Source organism: Streptopelia decaocto, assembly GCF_964273445.1.
Source record: "Streptopelia decaocto genome assembly, chromosome: 4".
Classification (NCBI taxonomy): Eukaryota; Metazoa; Chordata; class Aves; order Columbiformes; family Columbidae; genus Streptopelia; species Streptopelia decaocto.
In genome coordinates, this window is record NC_138658.1 from 20,104,873 (window position 1) to 20,120,312 (window position 15,440).

Below are 15,440 nucleotides of genomic sequence, written 5' to 3' on the forward strand. Positions count from 1 at the left end.
AATTACTTTAACAGAATGTCATGCAATGACATGATGAAAACTTATGAGGTTAATTCCATGCCCACTGAAGTCACTGACAGTCTTGAAAATCATTGAACAGTAAAAATGACAGAGTGGGAGATTTTAGCAGCGTTTCAGAAAGCATAATTGACATTTCTGAAAGTTTTCGCCATGCTTCGCAGTAAAATGATACCGTCAAACACATACCATACATTAAAATATTAATCTTAAAAATCTGCTCATCATTTGAATAATGTTTTAAGAACTCTGCCCCAAATCTTTGTGATTTCTTCAGGATCTAACATAGTGTTACAACAGTCATCTTCTATGCATATTAGAATACTTACCTGCATTTAATGAAGGCAAGTTGTCTTTACCACTTATGCCTTCAGGGGCTGTACATTCACGAACCAATGCACACTACAAAAGAAACGCAACCACAAATGTAACACATTCGGGTGTCACAAGGAAATTCATAGCAGTTTATAAATAGCAGACTGAAAAAAAAACATCACTGATGATATAACTTCCCAACCCTTATCATTTGTATTTTTCTCTTCATATTTCTGTTCCAGTACACTGCAACACAATCTAAATTATAGCAGAGGAAATGGCAAAATATGATCAGCTATTCCATAAGAAGACAGGAAGGTTTCATACCAATACAATGGCAGAAGTTAAAATAATTTTTGACAAGATCTGTGCTTTCAGGGAGGTTTCTTTTGACAATGCAGTTTTCCCACACACAGTGGCAGAAAGCAGTTCATGAATTTTGAAACAAGGGAAAAGCAGGAACCACAAAAAGTCTTTAAAATGTGCTTATGGTTTGTGATAAAAGTAATTTGTTATACAAGTGAATTGGAACATTCCACCTATATGATTAGTGTAAAAAACAAAACAAAACAGAAAAACTGTAAAAACTTTACAGAAAAATCAATGCGTGTAAACCTATGTTAAATGTACTACAGGATGAATATTTTTAATGCTACTTCCTCCCATAGTCAGGAGAAAAAAAGAGGAAAAAAAAAAAAAGCACACACACAAACCCAAACACACCAATAGATAGTAACCCAAATACACCAATAGACAGCCTCTAAAGGTGACAGAGAGCTCTGATCCTGGGGCTTCCCCAGTTTCTAGATGTTCTCTTGCAGAGCGCAAAGCAAAGAGCAAGACACAATGTACTCTCTGTGAATTGATGTCTTGGATTTAACTAGCACCTTACTCCACGAGATATTACCTGCACGTAGTTTACCTAATGAGTCAGCAAACCTAATTCAGAAATTATTTCTCTGAATTCAGTACCTCTACATTCTCACAATTCCATCCTTACCATGAGCATATAAACCAAGACTCTCTGATGCAACACCAAGATGGAACTAATCCATAAGAACTAAGAACTCCTTTAAAGACCTCAGAAAATACAGTTCTCACAAAGTCAGTCTTTCTTGAGAACTATTACAACCTCCTAGGAAGATGCTATTAAAGGCTTCTGGCTCCCTGAAGCTAGACACAGCTCATTAATTACATCTCAAATAACTGCGAGATGTCTCTTTCCACACTTGGAAATGGAAGAGGAAAAAAAAAACCAAAGGAGAATGCTGAAAAGACAGCTCATATTGTATATCTTGTAGAAGATTTATAGTACAAAACCAGAAAAATTTCACAGTGTGCATTGGCTTCTTTGGAACTAGTCCCACTGGTCCATTGTTTTAAAAGAGTGTTGAGGTCCCTTGAGAAGAATGGTGAAAAAAGAACTGTAAAATCTATCCTCAGAGTCTGGCCCAAAAGGCATATTGTTTTAGCAGAGTAGAAAAAAATATTCAGAATAAGACCCCTCTCTCCAAAAATACATTCTTTTATGCTACTTCCAAACAAAAAAATGCAGTCCTTAATTTTACGTTCCTCACAGCATTATCTGAAGTATTTTTTTTTCATAAAGAGCAGAATGCACCACAGTGTAATAGCAGTACACCTGCTCCTTCGCAAGGGGATTCACCTCTTCTTTGGCTTGCCTGTCTGTCATTCTTTCCAGGTTTTCAGTATAGTGGGCACGGGTTGCACGTAAAAATCCACATGAACAGGACTTCAAGGGCACAAAACAGAGGAACTGTCCAAAGGAAAAAAGAAATCAGATCTATGGTGTCTTTATGGACAGTTTTTTTGATCAGGAGTGATTAAATATAGTCAGTTGAGGTGAAAAATCAACTTTTTTTTTTTCCTAAAGAAGGGAAGGGACTAGGAAAGTGAGGATAGAGTATACTTCTTCTTGAAAACGTAGAGTAGTTCTTAGTTTAGGGAGATGAGGTGTACATAGTATTTTATTCCAGAAATTTTTGATTATGTATTTCAGCTGATTCAGAAATAGTAATTTAGGCATCTGGTACAGCTGATCATTCTGATTAACTTTGTACAATGAACTGAAGTTTTTACCTTTTGATCCTGGGAGTCTGTTGTGACGTGGTCTGTTTCTCCATCCTCTAGCTCTCCCATCTTCACAAGATTGACTTCAATGGTACCAACTGTCTTTCCACCATCAGAAGTCCTGGGAAAAAAAAAAAAACATGACATTAGGTAATCTACAGCATTGCATTCCTTCAATAATATTGACAAAAATATTGTCGGTAAACATTTAGACCCCTCTCTATTCAGTATAGCCTCAGTCACCCGTATGGAACTCATTATTTAAAATCATAAAGTGAATTTTAACAAGGTATATTGTATTTTCTCCAAATTGTTTATAGCAATGAAAGTTTTCATCATGAAACTGAGGATGGGTAAGTGCTATAAATGGTGGAAGAATCCATGAACATTGAGAATTTTTCATTCTAGACATTATTCTGTCTGTCAACCATCGGGCGGTAAAGTTTTGCACCAATACCCCACTTATGACCTGCAATCTCACTGCACAGTACACTGCTTTGTTGCCTGACATGATCTGCAAAGAAAGGACATGCTCAGTATATTAACAAACCTGCTGCTAAACCAAAATAAACTAATCTGAATATCACTTTTCCTTTTGTAGTCCCTCTGCAGAGCAATTATTTCGAATCAGTCCCATTTCTTTAACTATATGGAAGAGGATAATAGCATTTCAGGTTAATTCCTCTATAATAGTTTCTGCAAATAGTTTACTTCCAATCATGCAAAAATAAATAGCTATTCAGATTTACATCTCCAAACAAAGAATACTGCTCACTACCTTTGGGAAGAAAGAGAGATATTCAAAAGGATATCAAATGATTTTTCAGCTTTCACCAGTAGCTAAACATTACTCAAAATACCAAGGCTAATGGCACAGTCTATCTCTCCTGGCTTATTCTGAACAGCTGGATTTTTGAAAGGAAAAAAGGGTAACAGACCATTTAACAATAATGAGGAAAGTGTAACAACAACCACCACCAATCAAAAATTGGCAAGAGGAAAGGATGAGAATAAGTTTAGCAGAATTGCGAAACACAGAGAGGAAGAAGAAAGAAAATAAATGGGTTTGGGGCAATACTGTGTATAATCTCAGAAGATGAAAAGTGATGAAGCAGAACAAAGGGATGCATAGAAGAGGGACTAGAGAGCTGACAATAAACAAGAAAAAATTACTTTCAGAAACAGTAATATTAGAAAAAAGTATTTCCGTTAAAAACTGTCACATTCCTAGGACAATCCTTGCTACAGGAAAACATCCAAATGCCCTTCAACACAGACACCCTTCCGAAACTTAAAAAGACCCTGTCCCTACCTTAAAGGAAGAGGAAAAAATCCCACAACTACCCTTCTCCTCATTTCCAGACTAGGAGAAGGCTGTAGCCCACAACAGCTGCCTGCAGGCTGTGGGACAAGGCAGAGGTCCCACCCTGGGCCCCACTGGCGTGGGAGGGGCAGGAAGGCTCCACGAGCAAATCCCTGCTGCCGCAAGTACCCTGAGCCCCACAGCAGCATCATCCCGACACCCAGTGTCTCTCGGGCAGGGCAGACCCCGCTCAGCTTTGCTGAGCCGCATTCTGCCAAGAGCAGGTGTTCCTGGAGCGCTCACTCATGCCCCAGGCAGGGGGACCCCATCTCTGCATTGGGATCCCACAGTTTTACATCATCTATATTTCTGCATGCAGTATAAGGCCTTAATTAAGCCAGAGAATGCCAGTTCTTTACACAGTTAAGCACATACATTAGTCTTTTCTTAGAATCATAAAATAGTTTGGGTTGGAAGGAACCTTCTACGGTCACCTAGTCCAACCCCCCTATCATGAGCAGGGACATGAGGCATGGATACTTATTTAGCATGCTAAATCAAAACTTTCATTTTTTAGAGTAAAGTCTCCAAATATAGGTGCCCCCAAGTTTCGGATTTAAATAATTATTTTGGTTGCAAACCATTATGTTAGCAGGCAACTCAGCAGAATATGCTCATCTTGCAACTATACAAATGAAATATGTTCTTATATAAAACTTCGCAAAATACACATTCACATTTTACATGTGCCACTATTTCATTTGCTCCAAGTCAAATTCATTAATGACAATAAAGGATTGACTAAAAATGAACCAATTCCAGATAGCCTTGCAACCAGGGAAGCCTACATTAATTAACAGAGAATACAAAAGAAAGAAAAGTAACGAGGAAGAAGGGTTCCATGTCCAAAGGGTGTTTATAAGTAAAAGTACATAAGTTGTTCTCATATATTTCAAAATTCTGAAGGACATTCCTCTGACTTGCTACAGCTTAGTGGTTTGACTTTATTTTCTCCTTCCTGCATCAAACCAGCACGCAAACAGGCTACTGCAACAAATGGACTACACCATTGTCAAGGAGAAAGGGAATATAACAGATCCTGGCAGATCACATGTAACTTTAAAAATCAGAGTAAATGTGTGGCTAGAAGACAGAAAATTTTTCAACAGCTGAACAAGTCCCAATCAAAGTGTCAAATGGACAAGCTCATCACCCAGCTGACTTAAACATGCAACAGCGCTTTGCTGTTATCCTGGTCTGAAAGAAAAACACTGCTTTCACTTGACTTCCAGAAGTAAAATCCTATCCATCATTTTTTTAGAGAACACATTTTTCTAAAGGCCAAAGAGACCTGCAAGTCTGAGACTGACCTACATAAAACAGATCTGATTTTCAACTACATCATGGTAAATTAAAAGTATAAAACAAACGTTGAGAAAAACAGAGCTCAATTTTCAAATGAACCAGTACAAGCCAACAAGGCATATTGCTCCAGTAAAACAAAATAAAAATGGAAATGCCAGTTATGTTTTCTCAATCCTTGTCTCCATTTCTTTAGAACACTAAATATTCCTCCTCATTGCTGTTACTACAGACGTGGAATCAGTCTGGCAGTGAGCACTGCACTGCTTGCCTGCATGAGCAGCACTACATATTTGGACGCTTTCTCCATATGTGTTTAAAAACACAATTTATCTAATTTCACTTCATGTCATTTTTTTTTCAATGATTTTCTTCTCAAAATATCTCTTGTTCTGGTCTAATGCATATCTAATATTGCAATTTGAAACATACAATATCTACGAGAGAAAGTAAAGCAACAGAATAAAACCAAACAGTGGGACTGTTGCATGGTAGTTTTACTCCGTCCTCCAGTGCTCTTATCTTTCCACATGGAAATATGAAAACAAAATTAAAAAAAAAAAAAAAAAAAGAAAAAAGAAAAAAAAAAACCACCACAAAACCAAAAAACCAACAAACATACAAGGTTTCTTTTGACTGTTACAGGCACACAAATCAAAGAGCTCTATAAATGTCCAGAGAGAAACCGTCATTAGCTGTGTCAGACACTGTGTATTTATAATAGCACTGGTGCATGAGAGTCTTCAAACCACAGACAGTTAATGCATTTAAAACTATCAAGCAACACCCTGAGATTAAAATTCCGCTTGAAAGAAAATTAAAAGTGAGAAACAGAAATGATGCAGTAGGGAAAACAATAAAAAAGCCTAGGGATCACTCTTTAGTAAGATAAAAACCTCTATTATTGTACTTCGCACTAACAGAAAGAGGATTGCAAACATACACATATACACTTCACACCAGAGCATCAGGAAAATAATTAACTGGTTTTAGGATACTTCATAATGCATTAGGATAGAATCAGCTTATTTGCTGTAGTTTAATAAAGCTGAAAAGCGCACTCTGTACTCACATGGTGCTGTGAAGACTGTCCTTGCATCAAATTGCTTACAGTCATGAGACAAGATACCCGACAGACCCACAGGACAAAGGACTGCACCTTGGTAAACCTTCATAGAGACAGTGGGATGGGGAATATAGCAATAGGAATTTTTTTTTTTGAAGTGTCAGTGTGAAGAAGTCCAGATATAGCTCAAAATCTAGCAGGCTTACAGAGCTGGAAAACTGCTTGGGTTTTTTCAGCAGCCTGGGACTAGGAGCACCAATTGTTCATAGAGGATGTGCATTTGGAATATGACCAATGGAAAGGAGACAAAGTGTTGGAAGAGTGATTTCTAAACCAGATTTAAATTGCAGGATCACAGGATGCAGTAAAGCTGGCAATGTTTCAGTCTATTCCTGACTGTTCATTCCAACATGACTGTATACTGCACTGCTTGCTCCACCTATCACAGCCATAACCCTGTGACAGTTTGCACTCACCTATGTTGAAGTCACCAAGGTCCCATCTTCTAATGAATTTTGGGGAGATGATTCTGAGTGAAACAGTATGTTCTGAACTTAATAATGATACTTCCATTGGTGTTAAAATCAACACTTTCGTTCTACTCAGAGCCAAACCCAGGGGCTTTCAAAGCCATCATGCAATCTGCTCAGGTTTAAAACCACAATTACTTACTAACGCCTGTAATATTAATTTAAAGTTCATTACACACACGGATTTTGTTACCATCCCAGGTTCTTAAGGACCACCAAGACAGTATGAGTTCCCTCAAACATGAAGGAAGGAGCTAGCCAGCACCATCACAAGCAGCAGGTACATCTGCCCACCTAAACACTTCTGGTGATAACAGGCTGACCCAGGCATCCAGAGACAAAGAAGGTACCAAGGTAGCAGTGGAAAAGCAGGTGAATTAGATGGACTGACAATAGCAGCCGTTTGCCTCCAATACTGTTCTCAAGTCTCATTGCTGCACATTGAATATGCAAATTTAGGCCTGCTAATTAGTTCCCATGGCCATACCTTTCTTCAAAAAAAAAAGGCTAAAGAACACAAAGAAAAAGAGGCAGACTGTGTATTTGCATAGCTGTGTTAATTATAACCGACAAAGTGACAGCCTGAAAAACAAACTGCATGGTTTTCAGTCTAGCAGGCAACCCCTTTCTCCAGTGCAATATACACAACAAATGCAACTAGTACAGACTAAAATACAAATTGTCATAAAATAATTTTCTCCACTCATGCAATGTATTTGGAAATATGCCAGCATAAAAATATTGACTTAAATGGAAACGTTTATTCTGTGAAATGGAGGGAGTCCAGAGGAATACCACAAGGGCTGCAGCAGCTCTCTGGTCTGGGAAGACCTTATAGCAGCCTCACAGTACCTAAAATGGCTCTACAAGAAAGCTGCAAAGAGATTTTTTTTTTTTTTACAAGGGCATGTAGTGATAGGACAAGGGGTAATGGCTTTAAACTGAAACAGGGCAGACTTGTGTTAGACACAAGGAGGAAATTTTTCCCTATGAGGGTGCTGAGGTACTGGAACAGTTGCCCAGAGAAGCTGCGGATGCCCCATCCCTGGAAGTGTCCAAGGACAGGCTGGACAGGGCTTTGGGCAGCCTGGTCTAGTGGAAGCTGTCCCTGCCCATGGCAGGAGAGGTTGGAACTAGAAGATCTCTAAGGTCCCTTCAAACCCAAACCACTGGATGATTCTATGAATTCACAGAGGAGCCTATTGCAAGCAATACAATTTTTAAACAAGTCCACTGGTACTTACATTCTCTTGCATTCTAAGGTAAATAGTTTAAGTTTTGCACTGTTTAATTCCTTCTTGGTTTTCATGATTTCAGTGTACTGTTGATTAAGCTTCATGTCAAAACAAGTTCCGCCTCAACTCTACGGGAGATATGCCTGGCTTACAAAGCCAAGAACTGTTCACCTGCTTCCTGTGGTGGACGACATGACATGAAGCAGCCAAGAAAATTTCAGGACGGAGTCCAAGCAAAACTAGTTGTAGGCAGACTTGTACTGAATTTTACTAGGGAAAGATAGCAAATATATAGTATTTTATAGTCATAATTCGCTAAGGAAATTATAACTACATAAATGACTGCAAAAATTAGCGTGCTGCTTTCAGATTCTCTCTAGTTAGATAAACATTGTGATATAACTCCTGTTTAAGTGTAGTTACATGTCTTCTGGACCACTGAACTACAGGGTGCTTGGGAGACAGTGTGAGAAGGGAGGGAAGTTAAGGGGCCTTTTTAATGGAGTCTTGGCACTATTTTTCTGAACTTTCTAAAAATAACTATGGTTTATCTCCTTTATTTAAAGGAAATAGGTTTGCTCCTGCCTAACAGTAATACAAATAAGACAGCTAAAAAAGCACGTTGATAGATAAATATTGTCCAAGAGGTCAAAGCAACACAGAAAAACCAAGAAATAATTATTACAAGCGGAAAAGCTTTCTGCACAAACAAGAAGGCATCAGCTACTATTATGCATCTGATGGATCATTACTTCTATTAATTCAGCAAAAAAATCACAGAAGTCTGAATGCTATTACCACCAGTAGAGAAGTCAGAACAATAAAGGAGGAGCAATTCTGCCCCTCTCACCACCGCCCCCCCCCAAAAAAAAAGTGCATATTGACCTGCAATTTATTAATTAAAATGTGCACAATATTGAAAGGTTTGGAAGTTTTGAAAGCTACCACAGTATAAGACGTGTTTAAAGAAAGTCTGTAGAATATATGATCAGACATCCATAGACATATTCTCTCAGATAATCTGCATAATTCACATACTCCCATCCTCACTTTTAGTTTTGTACTGTTAGCTCCATCACTCTAAAGTTCCTGCTAACAGGAGGCAAAGGATCCAAGGGGTATTGATATTATTCCAGTTTCATATTGAAGTAGCCTACTTACACTTCTGTACTTACCCATGAAGAGAAGCATCTCAGACAGATGTACCTTAATAATTTCACAAAGAGCATAAAAAGAGCACTATTATCTTTGTCCCTGGCTCTTCTTAAATGTAACTTACAGGAAATCATACCAAAATCACCCAAGCTAAAGAGGACCTTCCTGGAAACAGGGCAAACTACCACCACAGGGGAAGCGGCTAATGGAACTACTAATTGCTAGCCCTTTACAAAAGACCATAGACCTCAACCAAGGGAAAAAAACAACACTTTACGCTATTGTTAAAAGACAGACATGTCAAAAAGATACTCTAAACTGAACTTAAAATGTGAGTCAACTGAAAAAAATCAGTATTACTAAGATAGAAAAAAATGTATGCTTAATTTTAAAAAAAAAATTGGATGCACTGCACTAAATAGTCAATATTAAGAAATATTCTGCCATTAAATATGTTTTTTGTTTTATTCAATAGCCCCTTGTATCTGTTCATTATCACAACCCTACGAGAGAGATTGAAAGCAAGTGGCATTGTATTACCATTGCAAAATGAAACAAATCTACAGAAGGCACTTCTGGTTTTATAAACTTCGTATTGGAAACTGCAATCCCAAGTCTCCAGTAGCCAAATTCCTCTGTGAACATCAGTTGTGTACACTGGCAGCACCAAAGCAATTCTGTAAATTTACCTGTTCAGGTTTTGATGATTAGATATAGGTGCACACATCTACAGTAAACACTCAGTTATCAGTTTAGGGCACCTTTATAGGCAAGAATGGAAAATTAAACTAAAAACTCATTTTACAGAAGTTTTGTAACTCGTTTCCCTAATCAATATTATGGTGCAATGGTGGAGATAGAGTAGAAGCAGAGCACAGTTTGTCAGCAGTAAGGAATTGCAGTTGTATGCCACAAAATAACCGAGAAAAAAAATACAAGAACATTCTTTTAAAAACACTTTTATATTGTTACATTGTACCTCAGAAAGACAATGGTAAGACACGGTAACTTAAAAAAAAAAGTGAAAAAGTAACCAAAACACTCCAGTATTTACAGAGCATAGCACAGAGCTATTTCTGGGTCCTTAAATCTTTACTTCAGATCTAACAAACAAGTAACTCGAAATCACAGGCACTCCCTGGTCAATTCCCATCCAAAGTATATCAACAAGAACTAAACAGAATTGCATGCTCTGACAAAGCCCTTGTATATCTTCTACCCTTCCCAGGGGTACTAATATAATAGGACAAACAGAGGAAAGCAGGTTTAGATTACTCAACTATTCTGGTTAAACTGCCATTGAAGAAATGTGGATGATTTCTACTGATCTTGTGCTGCTGAGTAGCCATAATCAGGAAAGAAGGGGAAAAAAAACACAAACACACATTTAAAAGCTTAGGATATTTTTTTCTGAAGAAAAAAAAAAAAAAAACAACCCACCACCAAAAAAACAAACACACACACAAAAAAACCCCAAATACCATTTAATGTATCTGCAAAATAATATGAATTGGTGTATCTGTCTTCTAGTGATAGCTGCACAAAGCAGACATGCAAGACTAAAAACACTAATTAAAAGCAAATCTCAAAAGTCATAGAGGTTCAGCTGAAATTAACCTGGCAATCTGTCATCTATTGCTTATTAGTTATCTGTCTGAACTTTTTGTTTACAAATTAGATGGATTAGATACAAGATATTTATTCTTTTCAAAGTTTCCTGAAACTCTACACTCTGTCAGAGGGGCAAGCAAAGTTTGTCCCAAAGAACAAAAGTCCCAAACAAAACGAAATTTCTTTATAGCCATTTCCATATAGAGTAGTCAGCTGAAATTTTATCTGATCATTTTTTTTGGTTAGAAAACAAAGTTATCTGCTTGTTAGGCATGACATGGTCTGTGTTTGGCAGAAAGAAAATCACAATAAAAATCAAGGCATTGTTAACTTTGCCCTGTTAACTATACACACATATGCAACTACTATTGTTATAATAGGAAGGCAGGTGCAGTAATAAAACCAAAATACTCCAATAAGTTTCCCTTTCAAAGAAATGAAATGCCCTTGACACAGTGAAATTACTACACCACCACTGAATGGGTTGTAATCTGGACCTTCAGCCAAATCAAGGCTGGCTTCATGTGCACAGGATAAGGAATGTAATACAGCAACGTTTCTACAGCATCTACATACAATATCCCAGACAGAACATATACCAGAAGCTGCCAGGGTATCTTCTATTATGTACCTCAGTTTTCCTAGTCACAGCTTATTTCCTCCCAAAATTCTGCCTTTGTAGAAACATGGTCAGTTTGGGCAGTTGTTCTGTGCAGCTTACCTGTACCTACCCAATAATCCTAAATAAGTCTCCACTGTGCTCGCAAAAATCAGCTCAACAAAATCTCTGCACTATATGAAGTCTAATGACTAAACTGAAAATCACAGCCTGAAAAGTTTCCCCTACCCTTCAAAAAGATTTCGTTTGTATCTTGATTCATATTAAGTCAAGTAAGTCAGTATCACAGGTGAAAACAGTTTGGTTTTTTCCTTCAGTGCACAGCTATAAGAAATGTCTGCTCAGCCCAGCCCTAGTTTTTGAAAACTAGCTCTGACTCTCCTGCAGCTCCATAACATGTGTCACTAGAGTTGCACATCACCCCCTCACTGTCATTTGAGTTTGGCTGCATGTAACAATGAGTTTAGGAGACTGCAACCAATCTCATGTGAGAGAAGTCTTAAGTCATTAGGTCCACCATCTTTAAATATGCGTAGTAACCAAACCAGCAAACTGTACAGTGTTAATTCTTCAAACCACACACATCAAATTAAACTGAGAACCTTATGCTCCTTTCTAAAGGGCACTTTGAAAGAACAACCCCTACTTCAAGTTCCCTGCAATTCTTCCATAGGTTATCACACCAAAAAATTACTAACTTTTTCTGATCTGACACATGGCAAGCTCCAGTTTAAAGAATTGCTATTTCATTTTGACTTTTTTTTTGTGCTTGGTAGAAACAGAAGAACTTCAAGCTGAAACCTAATATACCTGAAGTAATACGGAGTTTCAAACACAGTCAAGCAGCAATCATCAAATGCCATGGGTTATTAATTCAACAGGGTTTACAAGAGAGGAAAACACTTACCTGAGGGTGAGGGTCAACTGTTGCTCCTTTGACTTCACCAAGTCTCCTACTCTAAAAGTTGTACAGCCCAGGAAGCTTCGCTATAAAGCAAAGAAAAGTTTTCATTGTTACTTTTTTTTGGTCTCACACTTAGAATTCTCTCTTTGGTACCTAGAAAAATATCACATTCCAGTATACTAGTTTGACAAACTATCCAGTAGAAATTTTTTATGCATCTGTAGTATGATTATCAGTAAATTGTAAACTCTCCTTTTACAGGCAGGAACCTCTCTCATTAAGAACAGTCTGACCAACTGACAAAATAATAGGCTGCAAAATATACAAGCACAGGAAAAATTTCATTTAGTACAATGCATTTTGCATCTTTTTCTTTCCATATTTCTATTTTCTAGATTACAAGAAATGCCAGGTTTTACCAAAGCTGTTCTTGCTACAGTTTCTCCTCCTTAGGCATTACCATCTACGTATTCCAAATACGAATGTGCTTGCTAAGAAGGTATTTTTACATTGAGTTCAGCACCAGTTGAGTAATAGAAAAGTTACATTCCTCTAGTTTATGGCAGTGTTTGTAAATAGTTTTCATTTCTATTGTAAGGTAGACCTATCCATTGCAGTAAAAGTGCAGAGAAATCTGCTAATGAAAGTAGAATGTCTAAAGTTAAATTACTCTCCACAAATATATCTTTCTTCTATTAAAATCACCTTCACACAACATCAAGAAAATAGTGCAAAGAGGAAAATAAATTCATCTGCCCTTGCTTTTTGGTTATTTTTTGCTTGCTGCTCATAAGTCACTGCACATAGCTAAAATCTTCTTTGGTCAACTTGGCCAACAGAAATATTCTTGCCCTGGGAACAATGGGAAATAAAATAACAGTCTACATCCACCTTGTGTCCATTTATCTTTCAAATATACAACTCAATACCACTTGCTCTGAATAAATTATAGTGAGATAATATGATTATGTTGAATTTTTGAAAAAAAAGAAAAAACAAGTGTATTATACTAGTTTTACACTACTGTTGGAGTAGCAAAGTAAAATTCCATGGTAAATTATATATGAACTTGAGATATACAAATTCAAAAAGAACCTAGCTGCTCCGAGTCAACACAGGTTGCATGCAGAAAGCAACTTTCCCCTTCAGGGAAAGACAAGAAGATAATTTATTGCTACTGAGAGGTGTAACTTCCTCTGGTACAAGAACCCTGCAGCCTGCTTTCTTTCAGGAATGCCAGATGAATGTTGAGTATCAACATGCTAACAATAAAGCCCTACAATAAGATAGGTTTTCTTGACTATAAAAGGTACAGTTCAAATCACAATTCTCAATTTAGGCAAGCACTGAAAACAGTTTCCAATTTGGTGAATTAAGTCACCAGTTACGGCTTGTTCCTATCAATGACACAAGTTTCGATTTCCTGTGCTTTGGTTGGCACTTGAGCAGCAAAGGGAAAAAGACACAAGCTGAGAGTCTAGGGAATGCTGGGCAAACAGTGGATTTAGGAAGTGCTCAACAGGAAATAAGGAAGAAAAAAAGAATATAGGAAATACATAGAGAAAAATACCACAGCTGTACAAGCAAAGGTCATGATTAGTTTTCACTGTCAAAATGAAACATATGCTTTTTCATGGTCTGTGTCCAGGTGTGACATATGGTGATGCACACACAGATAGTTCTGTCTTCCTTTAGATCACTCAACATGACAGTGTTTCTTCACTAAATTTCTATGATTAGCTCAGATTAGTTATCTTCTTACAAAAGCATATCCTTCTTAATATAATATGAACACATTTTGCAGCAAAAAGCCTATATAGCAGCCTTTATTCTGGCAATTCATGGCACTTGAGTGCTTGTATTTGCAACGTTACCATCTGGAATGAGAGATATTTGAAATGAAACTGATAGAGGTTGGGTCACTTGGAGCTTCTTTCTGTAGCACAATAGAACTAAAAACCCATTTAATTCAGAATACTCATATGATCATGGCTAAGAAGCAATTACACTGCTTTCTTATACAATCTAAGAGCTTTGGTCACTGTACCCACTATCCATAGTGTAATATCTAGTTTTCTAGGGTCACGAAATTAAAAGTGAATAATTCTATGGGCTTAAAAAATTCCACTTATTTGTCTGTTTCATATTTTTGTGCTTATTTAGACTAAAACTTTAATTGCCTGACAACGCAATTAGGAGTTATTTGCAAAGTTAAATAAAATTCTGAATGATGCCATGACCCAAATGAAGAGAGTTATGCTAATGTTCAAGGGGTCTAATTGCAAATAATATTGAAGAATACTTTTTCCAAACTGATTTAAACACAAATAGTCTACCCTGGGGCCTGAACTGGCAGTCTACAAACCAATCTAACTTTGCACATGTGACTTGGAGAGGCTTGAAAAGTTGGCTTTAAACAGAACTGCTGCTGTAATGCTCATTACAGAGTAATGTTCCTCTGTAATGTTGCTTGTGGGATACTTATGACTATAAATCTTAAGATATGTATCTTAGAGCAATCTGACGAATCATCTCAGTTAGCCAAAAGTCTCTATAATAGCTATATGAAAAGTTGAAACACATCGATTATTTCACTAAGATTGAATTTGCTGCGAAGCTACAGATTTTTCAAACACTAGCTAAAGTCCTGAAAACTGTGTCAAGGGAGCCCTGCTAATGCAGGAAAGTCAACAGCTTAGGCTAAAAAAAATTAAAACCACAGTTATTTTAAATGTTTGCAGATAAAGGTCTGATACCTGTTCCAGAGAGCGTTTGGTCTTTTATTCAGCTCTAGCAGGACCAATATTTCCCACCCCCATAAGGTCTTCATGTTATCTGGGTGGTTCTAGCTTTCTCAGACCTAGAAATGACATCCCTGTACCTTTGCCAAAAGTCCTCCAGACCTACACAGGAAAACGAGTCCTCCACATGTCACCAGAGTAATTTCTTAAAGCCAACTCAAAGGCAGGTCCTACAGCAGAAGTTTTTATAGCTGGCATATGAAAACCAGCAGATGACAGGCCAGTCTCATTGAGGCAACCCGATTCCAAGCTCTCAGTCTCATCTAGATCGCTTGTATGGCAGTAGCATGAAGTCTAGATAATTGTGCTTGCCTCAGGATAATATCCGTTAAAAAGGATTCTCAGGAAATATGTGCATGGGATAACATAAATCACAGAGACTGTTACTCCTGCCTTGATTTTTTTATTAATTTAACCCAACTTCTTGCCA

The 15,440-nt window shown here is 37.4% G+C and overlaps 1 protein-coding gene across 3 annotated transcripts in view; it reads right to left on the bottom strand.

Moving 5' to 3' along the window:
- INPP4B (inositol polyphosphate-4-phosphatase type II B) overlaps positions 1–15,440 on the bottom strand; it is a 320,380-nt gene that overhangs the window by 113,235 nt on the left and 191,705 nt on the right. For all 3 annotated transcript variants that reach the window (XM_082050912.1, XM_082050914.1, XM_082050913.1), the window contains exons 10-12: positions 12,213–12,292; positions 2,434–2,545; positions 348–420 (exon numbers count right to left, since the gene is read on the bottom strand). In XM_082050912.1, coding sequence (XP_081907038.1) covers positions 348–420; positions 2,434–2,545; positions 12,213–12,292 — 265 coding nt within the window. The remainder of the gene's footprint in view (positions 1–347; positions 421–2,433; positions 2,546–12,212; positions 12,293–15,440) is intronic.